The sequence below is a fragment of the Alosa sapidissima genome, chromosome 11 (genome assembly GCF_018492685.1).
Source record: "Alosa sapidissima isolate fAloSap1 chromosome 11, fAloSap1.pri, whole genome shotgun sequence".
Lineage (NCBI taxonomy): Eukaryota > Metazoa > Chordata > Actinopteri > Clupeiformes > Clupeidae > Alosa > Alosa sapidissima.
The window spans coordinates 5,323,955-5,338,954 of NC_055967.1; the positions used below are offsets into that span (position 1 = coordinate 5,323,955).

At 43.3% G+C, this 15,000-nt stretch overlaps 2 protein-coding genes across 13 annotated transcripts in view; both read left to right on the forward strand.

Moving 5' to 3' along the window:
* Positions 1-8,559, forward strand: part of mef2aa (myocyte enhancer factor 2aa) — a 97,107-nt gene extending 88,548 nt beyond the window's left edge. For 6 of the 12 annotated variants that reach the window (XM_042109324.1, XM_042109319.1, XM_042109321.1 and 3 more), the window contains 4 exons: positions 34-57; positions 3,009-3,135; positions 3,599-3,722; positions 4,132-8,559. In XM_042109324.1, coding sequence (XP_041965258.1) covers positions 34-57; positions 3,009-3,135; positions 3,599-3,722; positions 4,132-4,537 — 681 coding nt within the window. In that variant the 3' untranslated portion in view covers positions 4,538-8,559. Of the gene's footprint in view, positions 1-18; positions 58-3,008; positions 3,136-3,598; positions 3,723-4,131 lie in introns of all 12 variants that reach the window. The other 6 variants (XM_042109326.1, XM_042109320.1, XM_042109325.1 and 3 more) reach the window with 2 other exon arrangements.
* A 631-nt stretch (positions 8,560-9,190) lies between these two features.
* mctp2a (multiple C2 domains, transmembrane 2a) overlaps positions 9,191-15,000 on the forward strand; it is a 51,904-nt gene continuing 46,094 nt past the window's right edge. The window contains exons 1-2 of the mRNA XM_042110755.1: positions 9,191-9,297; positions 13,690-14,536. Coding sequence (XP_041966689.1) covers positions 13,691-14,536 — 846 coding nt within the window. The 5' untranslated portion in view covers positions 9,191-9,297; position 13,690. The remainder of the gene's footprint in view (positions 9,298-13,689; positions 14,537-15,000) is intronic.

A 15,000-nucleotide genomic window follows, 5' to 3' on the forward strand; every position in this document is an offset into this window, starting at 1 on the left:
TTCTTCTTCTCTCTCCTGTTCGGGGTGGGACAGTCAGAGGAAGAGGAAATGGAGCTGGTGAGTTTGGGCTGGAGTGAGAGAGTTAAAAAACAAACAAAAACACAAACTAGCTGCTTTTGGAACAGAGCTGGTCTATGCCTTAACTATTGGAGCCCTGCCTGATGAGATCTAGAACTGACCCAGAGTCATTGGCTAGAGAGAGAGAGATGGGATTGGGGCAGAGAGAGAGAGAGAAAGAGAATGAGAGAGAGGGGGGGGTAATAGCTGCCATGCATCCAATTCCATCTTAAAACCACAATACTCTTATAACAAAAAGGAAAGGAAAGGAATAGAAAGGAATGGAAAGGAATCATCTCCAAATACAATCAGATGGGGGGGATAAGAGAGAGAGAGAGAGAGAGAGAGAGAGAGAGAGAGAGAGAGAGTGAGAGAGAGAGAGAGAAGGACTTGAACTGTGGATGAGGCAAATGGGAGGCGGGTTTGGGATAAGATGAGATCATGTGTATTTTATGCAGTTTGTCCTGAAAAGCTAAAAAGCAACACGAAAAGTGCTCCAGTTTGGGATCTGCTGTGTCTCACTGCATGCATTTGAGTTGGCTTCACAGACTGGGTTCAAAGAGGACGCAGCCTGGCTCACATCCCCCAGTGGGCTGTGTGTGTGTGTGTGTGTGTGTGTGTGTGTGTGTGTGTGTGTGTGTGTGTGTGTGTGTGTGTGTGTGTGTGTGTGTGTTTGTGTGTGAGAGAGAGAGAGTGTGTGAGTGTGAGAGAAAGATGATGGGAGATAATCAGACAGAAAATGACTGAGAGAGGGAGAGAGAGTGAGCAAGCAATTTCATGAAATGACATGTTATTACCAATAATGAAGGATTTCAGAGAAAGAAAGGGCTGTTGATGGAAATGATCGACACGCTGCCAAAGACAACCTGGCCTTCAAATAGAAATCTCATTCTGGATCAGGCATATTGTTTTTCTCCAACAGCATTGTTTATAATTGAACTCAACTCCCTCAAATTCCCCTCACTGGCTTGTTTTGCCAAGAAGCCTCTTGACTTCACCCAGGGTGATGTCATCTGGGCCTTAGTGATGTCAGAGAAACTAGGGGGAGAGGCTGATTGGTGGGACTCAAGTCCCAGTGTGAACATTTGAACAGTTCCATTGGGCAGCTGAGATGGACAGGATTAGGCTGAAACTAAGATTTGCATGGAGTCTATAAACTTCAGGGTAGAATAGTGTAGAACTCTACCCTCAATATAAACTACAAGGCTGTTGTAAGAGCACAGGTTAGTTTAAAACATGTGCTGTTATATAGATGAACTCTTTGTAGTTTTAGAGTATGACAGCCTGCTTTGCAGATGTTTTTAAGCACAAGTTCACAGTAATATTCCCAGTGATCTGTCCTCTACTCTGAGAACTAGTGAACAGATGTGTACAATGGAGCTAGCAGAGTGACTCTTTAGTTAGTTAGGTAAGCATATTTTAGTGAAAGCTCTGTATCTACTCATCTGTCTTAATAGCATCTCTTCCTCTCTCTCCGAATGCACCTGAGTGTAGCACTGGTATATGAGTGGTTGTGTTTGTGTATGTGTGTGAGTGAGTGAGAGTGTGTGTCGCCACAGTTTGTGTGTGTGTGTGTGTGTGTGTGTGTGTGTGTGTGTGTGTGTGTGTGTGTGTGTGTGTGAAAGAGAGTGACACAGAGAGAGAGCGAGAGAGAGAGAAAGTCTGTGTGTGTCACTGCTGTTGTTGTTGCTGCCGCTGCTGCATGGTCCCTTGGAGCGGTGCACAAATGTGTGTGTGTGTGTGTGTTTGTGTATTTGCTGTGCATGCTGGCCGAAGCACCCAGCCCCGTTCATGTTTTCCCACCGTGAGATGTTCCATTACTCACACACGGCCACCAAGGAAATAGCGCCATGTTTTTTCACACAGAGCCTGGGTGACAGAAACAAACACACTGCTGCTGGGGCGGGCAGGTGGGTGGACAGACGAGGCCTCGTGCCGCGCCTCATCCTCCTGCGGTGCACATTCGGCCATTTGGGAAGGAGAAGGTGGCTGGACGAACGAAGAGGGATATTTCCCCCCCTACGCGCGTTTGTGTGTGTATGTGTGTGTGTGTGTGTGTGTGTGTGCGGGGGCCTCTGTTGAAAGTGCTGTGTAAGAGCTCCTCTAATTGGGTTAGCGCGAGAAGGGCTGCGGTCGGTCACCGCTCCAGTTTCCAGCACCGTCCTCCTGGCTGCCCACGGCCCGTGTGTGAGAGGAGGAGAATGGTTAGGCCCTAAATGAATGACGAATAAATGGATCAGGTGAAATGTAATATTCTCAGTGTATGATAGAATTACACCGTGACGCGTGCAGTGTGTCTGTGTGTGTGTGTGTGTGTGTGTGTTGCTGCGACGAGTAAACTGCACTGCAGGAGTTTTTGGAAACAGGATTTGTATTTGACCATTTGGTTTTAATGGTAAAGAATGATCAAAGTAGTTTTTTTTGACAGATATAGTGTATTGATTGGCCTTTTCCTGAAGGTGTGCTTTCTAGTTGGTGTCTTGGTTAGCATTTAGGGCTCTGTACATTTGAAGTAGCGTCTGTGAGGAAAGGATATGCCATCCACAAAGCTCTAGCTCCTCACTGTGGTTAAAAGCAGAACTGCTTTTATTAAATTGTTTCCTCATGGGTCTGTTTCAACTCTGCAAATAGGCAAATAATGAAGACACAATCTATGCACTGTGTAACTGATCTAATCTGAACCCTGATCTGAACTGAACACATTTGCATGCCATCTGTTATGCTGTGTGACAACCAAAACCATATAAACCACAAAACAACAAAGAAATGCTGTGGATTTGTTTGCAGTGTGTTTTTGCATGCATGCACTGTGTGAGGTGTGCGTGTGAGGTGTGCCTGTGTGTGTGTGTGTGTGTGTGTGAGTGTGTGTGTGTGTGACAGAGAGAGAGAGAGAGAGGCCGTGTTTATGACACTGTGCATGTAACTCATCCTGGGTCTGTTTCTCTCTGCAGAGCACCCAAAGGATAAGCAGCTCCCAGTCCAACCAGCCCCTGGCCACCCCAGTGGTGTCCGTCACCACCCCCAGCCTGCCTCCCCAGGGCCTGGTCTACTCAGGCATGCCCACTGCCTACAATACTGGTGAGACAGGACCACAGGGCAGTCCAACGTTGACATTTCATTAACAGATGCAAGCTGGACATACAAGGGCAGAATTGAAGAAATCATGTTTGAAAAGAATATTATTTTTGAGTTAAACTTATTCTCTGCTTGTAACTATTGTGGAAAACCATATATGGTTTAGATACATTTACACATGTATTCACCATGATACTCAGGATGAGTAATGAACCTTTAAACTTTTGTTTAAAATCATGAGTGAAACACATCAGGCCCTGACCTATTTGTAGTCCATGACAAATGATCCCATGACCTTTATATCTGTCTGCGTGTGTGTGTATGTGTGTTTGTGCGCACCACTCTGGCTGTTGACTTGTGGAGTGATGGATGTGTTTAGCTTGTCTCTGATGGGTGATGGGGGGCGTTGGTCAGCAGTGGTGCTTGTGGCTCACAGGTGCGATGCTGTTGATTCTTTGTGTTCTAGAATATTCCCTGAGCAGCGCTGAGCTCTCGTCTCTGCAAGGCTTTGGCTCTCCAGGGCTCTCTCTGGGCTCCATGTCGGCATGGCAACAACACCAACTGGGCCAGGCAGCTCTCAGCTCGTTGGTGTGAGTAACTCAGACACAAGTGTGTGTGTGTGTGTGTGTGTGTGTGTATTTGTATGGGTATATATATATATACAGTACATATGTGAGTCTATGCACAGATGGCTAAGCAAGCACAAGCAACACTCCACACACACACATACACATAAGAACATGGCTAACCACAAAGGCACGTGCATGTATTTCAGCCTAATGGATACAAATGCAGTCATTAGTGGTTAAACAAGCATGCAAATACTGACACAGAATCAGTCATACACACACACACACACACACACACACACACACACACACACACACACTGTCTACGTTGAAAGTGATTCTCCATGCACTCACAGCACAGCCTAATCTACCTGACTGTACTTGTACATGGCACAAGCTGGCTATCTCACTTCTTTGCTTCTCTACACAGAGGTGGCGGTCACTTACCTCAAGGCTCCAACCTCTCCATCAACACCAGCCAGAATGTCAACATCAAGTCCGAGCCCATCTCACCCCCACGCGAGCGCCTCACCCCGTCCGGCTTTGCCACCCAGCAGCAGCAGCAGCAACAGCAGCAGCAACAGCAGCAGCAGCAGCAGCAGCAGGTGGCCCCGTCCAGCCGGCCGGACATGGGCCGCTCGCCGGTGGACAGCCTCAGCTCGTCCTGCTCTTCATACGACGGCAGCGACCGCGAGGACCACCGGACCGACTTTCACTCCTCACTGGCCGGGCTGGGCGGCGGAGGCGGCGGCGGTGGCGGGCGGCCCCCGGCCGGGGGCGACGAGCGCGAGAGTCCCTCTGTAAAGCGCATGCGCATGGACACCTGGGTCACATAAAAGAGCCCCGTGGTGGACAGCGCCCTCTGGTGGGCCGTCCGGGTAACAGCTGGCTGGAAACTCACATCTGGACCTTCTTTGGGCCCTAACTGGCCCAGAGGGGGAGATGGATCCAGCTAGCTGTTAGCAGGACGGCTGGAGGGAGGAGAGGGAGTGGGCTGAGCCAGAGAGGGAGGGGGGCGAGGGGCCGACACGACACGGGGACGGGGGTCATTGTTGTTGTTGTTGTTGTTGTTATTATTACTATTATTATAATTATTATTATTTAACTTCATTTCATTTTGTAAAGTAGGTCAAGTGGTGGAGGAGAGAGTTGAGAAGATGTCTTGACATATCTAAATTTAAAACCAGCCAAGTCAAAGTGGGAAAATCAAGTCAAGTGGTCAGGCTGAATTATGTGCTCAAGCAGGAGTTATCAGGTACTCAGCGCAGGTCAGGTTTTCTGCAGGACCCCTTGTTTGAGGAGGGAAAAAAACAAAAAAACAAAGTATATATATATATTACAAAACTCTAGATAACTGTAGTCACTGGTCCAGTCAGGCACTTACCTGTAGTAGCTGTTTTTTGCTGTTAATCTTTTGCAAGTTTTCAAGCAATCAGTGCAAGTAGGAGAGTGGCTTTCTGTCAGATGGCTCTTGCCTTTGTTTTTGAATATTGTGTAACTTTATGTCCCCATAAGCTTTTTTGAAGTGAACAGACAACTCATTGTCTATTGAAATATTTGACTTTATCAATTTAAATTTGGGAAGTGTATGTCATGAGATATGGTGAGGAGGATGTGTTGGTATCTAAATATTTTTCCCAGTAATAACACAATATCAGCGAATAAGGAAACGGACAGACACATCATATGACATACTTCACATGGTTGTTTTATGTAATTGGAAACTACACAGAAACACTTTTTATTGGTACCTTTTTTGCGACTTCAAATGAATGGGAAAATCTATTTAAGCCATGAAATCTAGACCAGTTGAACTGGCATCAATAGCAAGCTATTCTTACTCACCTCAAACAACTTAATGGTATCGTAAGCCAAAGCTGTATGTTTTTTGGTGTTTGGAGATAACTAACATTTGTAACTCCAGACAATTATTTTCTTTTTCAGTTCTGTTATAATTGTGCTTTGTTGCATACAGTACAAAAATATCATGCAAACCAGATCTTGAAACAATATTGAAAGCCATGAACACCTGATGTTCTGTTTGTAAATTAAAAATTTGAGCCAAACATTTTTTGTTTTGTATATAGCAACTTTAATATATATCACCTTCGGTGTAAGTACGTATGTATTGTACCTTCACCAGATTCAAGGAAAAAAAAGTATATTTTTGTGGATTACAGCCAGATTTACAAGGCGATATCCTTATTAAGTAGAGTATTCACTGGTTCATATTTACTATTTTGTTAACAATACTGTACTTTCTTCAAAACTGAATTATTATCGTTAATAATCAAAGTGTTTTTATTTTAAAGAAGGTAGTTTTTGGGGTCGTGTTCCCTTTAATGGTGGTGAATGTCTGTCCATACAAAAATTGTAATAACCGTGCTGTAAGTTTAAAGCATCACTCTATCTTTATTTTCTAAGTCTTGTTTTTTTGTAAAAGATAATCATGTTAAAGAACATCTGGTTTCTTTCCTACAGCGATTGTGTTTAGGACAGGTCCAAGGCTGCTGAATACACTGCCTTTCAAACCACATGGTCCCATATTGGCATCGCTTATTATTATTAATTTGCCTAATTCAAGACACATATCGAAGACTTTGTTCAAGAAATTACCCCCCAAATTATTTATAAACCAATGGGTGCACCATTTTGTTTTCTTGGTTATTTTTGCCATATACTTTCATATACAATCCACACCAATTGAACATGTGCACAAAACTGTTTATTGTAAATATCCTAGCATTGTGTAACTATCTGCATTCAATATGTACAGGACACATTTTTCCTTTTTATTTGTTTTTGCAAATTTGGCTCAATAGACTGTCATCAGCATCAAATTCCCTTGATGACCAGTAGACATTATACAAAAAAATCTTATTTGTAACAAAGCATTTCCCCCAAATGAAAAAGGCCTTCTATAGTGCTAGAACACGGGAGGCCATAATTCTACTCCCTACCTGGCTGCAGTTGCTTGGCTATGAGCACCTGAGTCTCCTCACTCCATGTAATACAGCTTTTGTTAAGCTGGTCCTGGCTTGCATCATTTCTCTCCCCCACCAACCCCCTCCACATATCAGGAAACCCTGAATCGGACCCTGGCCGGGTGTGGTGCAGGTCAGCCAGGCCTGTATCCATCCAGGTGTGTAGGGGCGTCCAGTGTCAGCTGCAATAGCCCACACACACCCCGCTACTCTACCGGTGGAAAAAAAAGAGTCAGGGGATTCAGCAGCTACAGTCAGAAACCTACACAAAATGGTGACATATTTGACATGATCTCACTGCTGGATTGCTTGTTTTTATTGTGAAACAAACAAACAAACAAAGTTTGCTGTAATCAAAAGGAGTCTCTCTTTACATTTCCTATCTATTTCTGTGTGTGATACCATAGGCAGATATATATATATATAGATATACCTCCCTTTTTTGTCCTCACAAGTGAACAAAACGCAAGCTATGCGAGCATCTTGCGATCAGCCGATATTGATCTATGCAGTCATCAGACAAAACACAGGCCCACAGGCTCCCCTGGCTTCTCTTAAGTGATGTCTTTCTCTCTCCCTTATAGCTGGGTGTAGTTTATATGCTCAGGCATTTAACAGTGGGGGAAAATGACTGTTAACCTCTCCCTTAAGTGCTTGCATCTTCTCATTGGTGGAACTATCATACATACCATTCGAATGGCAACAATTTCTATAGTCACCTCAGTGTTGAACATGTTATTGATGTGAGCTTTTCAATCAGTACCTGTAGATTTACCTCAAGGAAATTTCCAGATGACACACCATTTAATTTTTGCATACTGAGTCACAATATTTTAAGAGACCTCATCAATCCAACCAAACACAATCAAAGCCTTTTTATATACAAAAGCAATAATCCCGTAGCTCATGGTATGGCTTAATGGCACTATCAGTATCACCACAACAGTTTGCTTTTGTTGTTCTTCAAACATTTTCACAAACTCACACACACATACACACAGGCATTCGGACATTTGCATGCACTCACTATGCACAAAATGCTCAATTGGATATCAGGGACTTTCTCTAGTTTCATCATAAATGCACAGTCAGTGGGTAGCCTTATTCCAAAGAAGCTGGTTACATGAATCACCATGGATCACATGTGGCCCTTGTTTGATCATGGTTTGACAACACTTTTTTGGTGCTGTCAGACTAGTAAGCCACACACACATCACATGAAATACATAGCAAATCTAAAGAGACCCCAGTGCTCCTTTGGTCTGTGTGCTGTGTCAGATATCATGCACAATTATTGAATGTGAAAAGGAAGGGATATGTGAAAAAACAAGGAACGAAGGACGATTTGTAGATGACTTTCTTCACTTTGCTGTGCAAGAGTACACTGCTTTGCTTAATGGCTTTTCTAAACAGAACTATATGTATTTGGTAATTGTTTGTAGTTACTAGTTCACTTCAAGAAGCTGTTTGCGGTTTGTCTGCTCAAACCGTTTGGCGGCACAAGCTGGACTTTGTTGCCATGAATGAAACAACATGTTTCAGGAAGAAGAAAAAAAATCAAGAGATAATTTTAAGTTAATCTGCATTATATTTCCCTTGAATGTGTTGTTTTATCTTCACTATACAATAAATATTCTAGTGAACTTTTTATCGAATGACTAAGATATTATGCTAGAGATTGTTGTACAAATTTGTATTCTGCATTCACTAAAGTAAAGATATTGGCTTTTACTGTGTAATATAGGTCCTCTCGCTTATTCTGTACAAACTGAAGTGGGCAACTATGAATCTGATGTGACTTTGTGACGTCCATCATGTGAAGTCTCCAATAACAGAACCTGTCAGCTCAATTAAAACATCAATGTACTCCCAAATGAACATTCTATGTGCCTTCATACTGGAGTGAGGCTGCAACTTTCAACTTCACTTTTGTCATAGAGCCTATAGGAAGCCTTAAACACAGTGAAGCAGAGACAACCACGTTGGTCTCTAAAACTCACTTACTGTCTTGAAATGTAACACATGGTGATGTATAGACTAAAGAGTTGTATCAATGATAAGCCATATGTAGTGTGCAGTTATGAAGTAAATACAATAGCCTACAGAATGTGATGAGTCAGGTGCCACATTCTGGGTGATAATGAAAACGTCCAGCAGATGGGGCTACAGATACCTTGCCCATCTCGGTCTCATCAATCAGTCCCAGGTAGCCTATGTTTAGGTGGAATTTAATGTAGCCTAGGTCTATGTAATATATTACCTGACATTATCATAGGGGTTACAAGCAATTGATCTTGCAATCACATTTGCCATTAGCCTATTTTATTCCACATTGTTATTTGCACTTACGGTCAAGGTAAAAAAAAATGAATTGACCAATACAGTCACCTCAATAAATCGAAACCTAGACATCAAAAAAGGTTCCGTTTACTGGACATGATTGTCCATTAATTGGCGCTTTCAACCCGCCCTATCACCTGCCGACTGACTGAAACTGGTCACACGAGGAAGTTAACTGCCCAACTGATGCTCCAGATGCTTTCGAACAGGTGAGGCAAGGCGGCAACAGTGTTTTTTCCTCCTTGAGGACACCTTGGAATTGAAGAAAAGAGGTAAGCTCACCAAAAAGCCAATTTATTTGATGTGTTCAGTAGGCTACTTGTAACTATTGCCTACTTTCAATTTAGTTTACATTCCTACTTGGAACAGAAAAAATGTTTTTTAGACACTGACACTGGCTAGGTTACGCGAACAAAACTGTGGGTGATCATAGAAGTGACTAAACTATCGCATATTTAGCTATATTTTTCAGATTAATAGACTAATACGAAAAAAGGAAGCTATTTCAGGCTGTTGGAATATAACGAATAATTTATGATTTAATAGCCTACACTTGACAATTCAGTCTCCCCTAAGCATGACATGCTTGAAGCAATGAAGTCGCCTATAAGAGGACTATAGCCTACGTTTCAAGAGGGTGAAACGTTTAGGATTCTTTTTGATCAGGTGTCTGGATTCTAGGAGAGACGGGCTAGCTATACTGGTATTTCTTGATAGTTCAGGAAAGCATTAGGCCTACTCCTGTTCATCTGGCAAATGTAAAGCACCTCCCAATCTGCGATATCTCTTTATCTGTTTAGGCTACTTGAAACAGACCATTACTGTAGTAGGCCCCTACCATCGGAGAAAATGACCACTTGTGAAAACTGGTGTTTTAGCTCGCATCATTTCTTGTCTCTCGGGGAACACCACAAACGAACCATAAACAAACAGATTGATATTTCTGTATGTTGCCTATATTTTTCAGTAGACCGAACCACGAACCTTATGTTACTATACTGTTGTGTGTGTTGAGCTGGACTATCAGAGATAAAGGAAGAAACTCCCTAGTGACTCCCCAGTAATGTCACTATTTAGCCTACTGATATATTTAGGCCTAATTAAGACACGAAAAATTGTTCCTCTTTGTATGTAGCGTATTTCAACCACATGACACATACCCAGCAGTATTTTTCGCTTGCATTGCATCTGTTTCCTTTGAGAAGTGGCCTACAGGATATGAACAATTACCTATAGGCACAGTATCTGTCCAAGTAATATAGTATATATAATATAGCCTAGTATAAAAGTTTAAATAACCTTCAGCCCATGTTCAATTAATTAGCCATAATTATGACCGCCGCGCAGCGAAGCTTTTTTCGCATGTCCAAATTTCCGTCAAGGATTCCCGGGACACTGTAAGACCGGGGTACACGAAACTTGGTGCGCATGTAACCCCACATGGATAGCATGGAACCTCCTGTTTTCGTTTTGATCTGTAGCCCCCCCGCTGGACTGGACCCCCGAAAGGAGGGTAGGGCAGACACAGTTTTCTGTGAATATCTCGAGAACCGTAGGGTTTAGGAGGACCATTTTTTTTGTATGTTGATCTCAAAGGGCCATGTCCACCCATTCCATAACCACTCATTTCATGTATAGCGCCACCTAGTTAAAAATTAAAAAGCAAAACATTAGGTGTTTTCATCACAATATCTCTGGCTGACATGGTCAAAACTGCACGAAATTGAAAGTGTAGGATCATTATGACACCCTCCGAATGCATGCCAAGTTTCGTGGACTTTCGTTCATGGGGGGCCTTACAATAAACTAATTTATGTGTACATTTAGTGACCGTACACCGACAAGGATTCCCGGGACACTGAAAGACCGGGGTACACAAAACTTGGTGGGCATGTAACCCCACATGGATAGCATGGAACCATCGCTTTTCGTTTTGATCTGTAGCCCCCCCGCTGGATTGGACCCCCGAAAGGAGGGTAGGGCAGATACAATTTTCTGTGAATATCTTGAGAACCGTAGGGCCTAGGATGACCAATTTTTTGCGTATGTTTGCTTCCAGGGGTCATGTAAACCCATTCCATATGCACACATGTGCATAAACAGATACACACACACACACAAACATTCACAGTAATCCTACGTATGACACATACTCACACAGTAGACATATATACGCATGCATGCACATGCACACACAGGCACATAAACAGGCAAACACACAAGCACATGCACATGCACGCACACACACCCACCCACACACCCACACACACATAAACATAAACATGTACATGCACACAATTCAAGAATTTCTCAGAATTATGAACAGGCAAGATGGGGGTGGGGTTGTATAAAATGTATATTACATGTGAAATCTATGAACTAATCATGTTTTGGTACTTGTTGTCTAGCAGATACCAGTGAGAATTGAGTGTGCATAATGCAATTCAGTGAGACAGTTAGAATCATATATGCCTTTCAGCGTGACTTATTTTTGTGGAAAACATGTGCTGGACTGGGCGGCGGTCATATGTTGTACCGCTCTGCGGTACATCTAGTTGTCCTACAGGCTAGTTGCCACAATTAGACCCTATGGAGGATTTATTTAGGTAAGAGAAAAAAGTTTGTTGCACAACCGCGGAAGACTCGAATGTCCAGTTTGCATCTTTGTTTTCAGCTAGCACCCCCACCCCAGTCAGCTATAGAGACACAGACGACCATACAGCATACATAACAACAGCTATTTAAAGCAGCGAATTACAAAAGATGATTTAATTGTCCAGTGGCAGGAACAGTTTCTGTCTCACAGACAAAAAAAAAAAAGAAACAAATGTGCAAACAACAGGGCTCAACAAGGCTGTAAGGCTATCATTTTTCTTTCTTGCAAATGTAAACCTATGTTAAAACTAAATGATATATGATATTTATACGTAAATATGAATATCAGAAGTGATATTGCACCACTTTTGAAGTATTTTTAAAGTAATTGCAAAAATACAAAATGTTGCCTTGTATCTCCAGTATGTTACAATTACAATGTGGAAAATAGTTTAACTATTTATAACTAGATATACCACATGACAGTACATAATATGACCACTGCACAGTGCTGTGTATACTGTCCAAAAATGCTCCCCAACTTCTATCCAACCCCCTACTCCTGAAGCTCCTGGTAAATACTGTTACATACTCTCCCCTTGGTTGCTCGATGATTGTTGAAACTCAAATGTTTGCACATGTATACTGTACGTGTTAAATGTACAAAATGTTCAATTTCTGTGCAAATACAGTATATTCGTTTGCTAAAACAGCCGTTTGCTAAAGCAGCCGTGGCCTTAGAGGGGCAGTCGTGGCCTACTGGTTAGCGCTTCGGACTTGTAACCGGAGGGTTGCCGGTTGGCTGAAGTGCTCTTGAGCAGGGCACCTAACCCCTCACTGCTCCCCGAGCGCCGCTGTTCACTGCTACATTAGTGTGTGCTTCACCTCACTGTGTGTTCACTGTGTGCTGAGTGTGTTTCACTAATTAACGGATTGGGATAAATGCAGAGACCACATTTCCCCTCACGGGATCAAAAGAGTATATATACAGTACTATACTTGCAAGGTCCCAAACCTGTGTGTGTGTGTGTGTGTGTGTGTGTGTGTGTGTGTGTGTGTGTGTGTGTGTGTGTATGTGTGTGTGTGTGTGTGTGTGTGTGTGTTTCCTGTTCCCAGTTACTGTAACATGTGGAAAAGTGCAAAGAAACAAATGGTGCAGATAAAAGAGTCAGCAATGTCACATGACAGTAGGCCCGCAATAGGCCCTCTCCTCCATGAAGCTGAGTAGCTGTTCCCAAACTAATTTTGGACAGATACTAAATGCACAGATACACATGCCCACATCCCAAAGCAGTGATCATAGGGCTCCAAGTAGATATAGAAATGCGTCTGTTACAGTGACCCGTATGGACAGCATTGCATTCAAAGATTGGGCAGTGATTCAGCATGTCTTATTTCGTAAACCTTGAACCTTCACATCACAACATTGGCACGTCTTGAAATAGTGAGACATGTCAATTGCTGTGCTCTCCACTGATACAATTTCAGGAAATTTGGCATAGCCTACATCTAAAGAATAGAGTACCGATGCAGTATGTCAAATTTCATATTCATATTAACATTGACTACCAATGCAGTACATTCAAATATTCCTCATTTTGATCATTCATCTTAGAGTGTAAAAACACATGTTCTAGTTCTTCCTGGGTGACTGTTGTTGTTGCACAGTATGGGACATTATGAGTTACAGCTCTAGACACAGTCATTATGTTGTAATGTATGTTGTTTGCATACCACAGAAAAACAGGTTTGTGCATAATTTGTGTGTGTGTGTCTTTGCATCTGTATACAATAATAAAGAATGCTCATCATTTTTGCAGCCATCATCCAGTTTGGCAACAATGTATAGTAGTAGTTAAAGATCTTGTTTTGTCACACCTGGTATCATCCTATTCATTTCAAAGTATGCAATATGGTACGACAATAGGAACAACATGCGATTATTTCACCAGACCTCTTTATTGTTGATATTTTGTATTTTGCTGTGCAAGCGCTTTCTATCTTGTTTTAGTACAGATTTGAATGTGAATATCCTTAATAATCTTCCCCATTATGTTCCATTCCATCAGCATGGATCCTGCCAAAAAGAGGACGGCCTGGTCCAACTTCCGAGACAAGACCAGAGCCCAGTTCAGCAACATCAAGATTGGCAAGAAACCCAAGAAGACCAATCTGAAGTATCGTCGGAGCATCTCTGTCCCCGACCTTCGGATTGCACTCCCATCTCAGCTCTCAGCCCTGGACACGATAATCCAGACGCCCAATGATGACAGCATGTTTTTTGACGGTGCCAACAGCCGTTTTTTTTTTCAGTCCGTGGTAGACAGCGGCTCGTCCAGCCCCACGTACTCGGAGAACTCCTCCGTTCCAGATGCCCCCTTCTACACCAGGTTTGCCGCGCTGCCCTCTACCAGCTCTGCCCCTGAGAGAGTGCCGAACCCGGGCATCAGCGCCACCCCGATGAGATTGGAGACCGACACCTTCTCGTGGCTTTCGGACGAGACCAGTGTCCCGGCAGGGAGGGTGGCACAACAAGCGCCTCCAGAGACCCCGAGTGCTCCTGTCACAAAGCCACCTATGCCCGCCGAGAGACAAGTTTACCCGGCCTATCAGGCGCACGCCCCTGCCCCAGCAGAGAGATCCGCTGTGGTGCCAAAGGTCCCCCCCGCTTCCCCAGAGAAGAAAAGAACGCCTCCAGTGTCCAGGACGATCATCCCACCGGACAGACTCTCTCTGCCTGCAGAGATATCCTCCTCCTGGGCTGGTCCCACGGAGTCAGGCAACAGCACTCCCTCAGAGGAGCACGTTCCGGAGGAGTCCTGGGGGATGGACAGTGATCTGCTGGCCATGATGGAGCCAATGTCACCCCCATCCAGAGAACTCTTCATCACAGGGTCTGCAGAAGATGTACCCTATGTGAGTACTTCATGGACCATAGTGGTCACTGCCAGTTAGTTTTGACTGTGTAGTGTCCAGTAGGAAAGGTTTAATGACGCCGTGATGATAGGTGACTGTGGACAGAGGTCCTTGTATGTTTTAGTGATATCTTGTAGACCATGTTTTGTTGACAGTTGTGGGGTATTTATAATGTAATTGCAGTCTCCCCAAATTCCATGTTTGTAAAAGGAACACATGTACTGTAGTTTGCTAACTTGCTTTCGGACTAGATTTTGAGTTCCTACACAATTATATTAAGTGGTGGACCATTATGTCGAGTTGAGTCAATAAACATCTAAAAACATTTGACACCTTTTAAAAATACTATTCCCGTTGCACATCAGCAATAGAAAAGTAATTTCAGGTTAGGAGTACCTACAGGCTTACTGTAGTGAACATTAACCGAACCTTGACCTCAAAACTGAGGTACACACCGAACCATG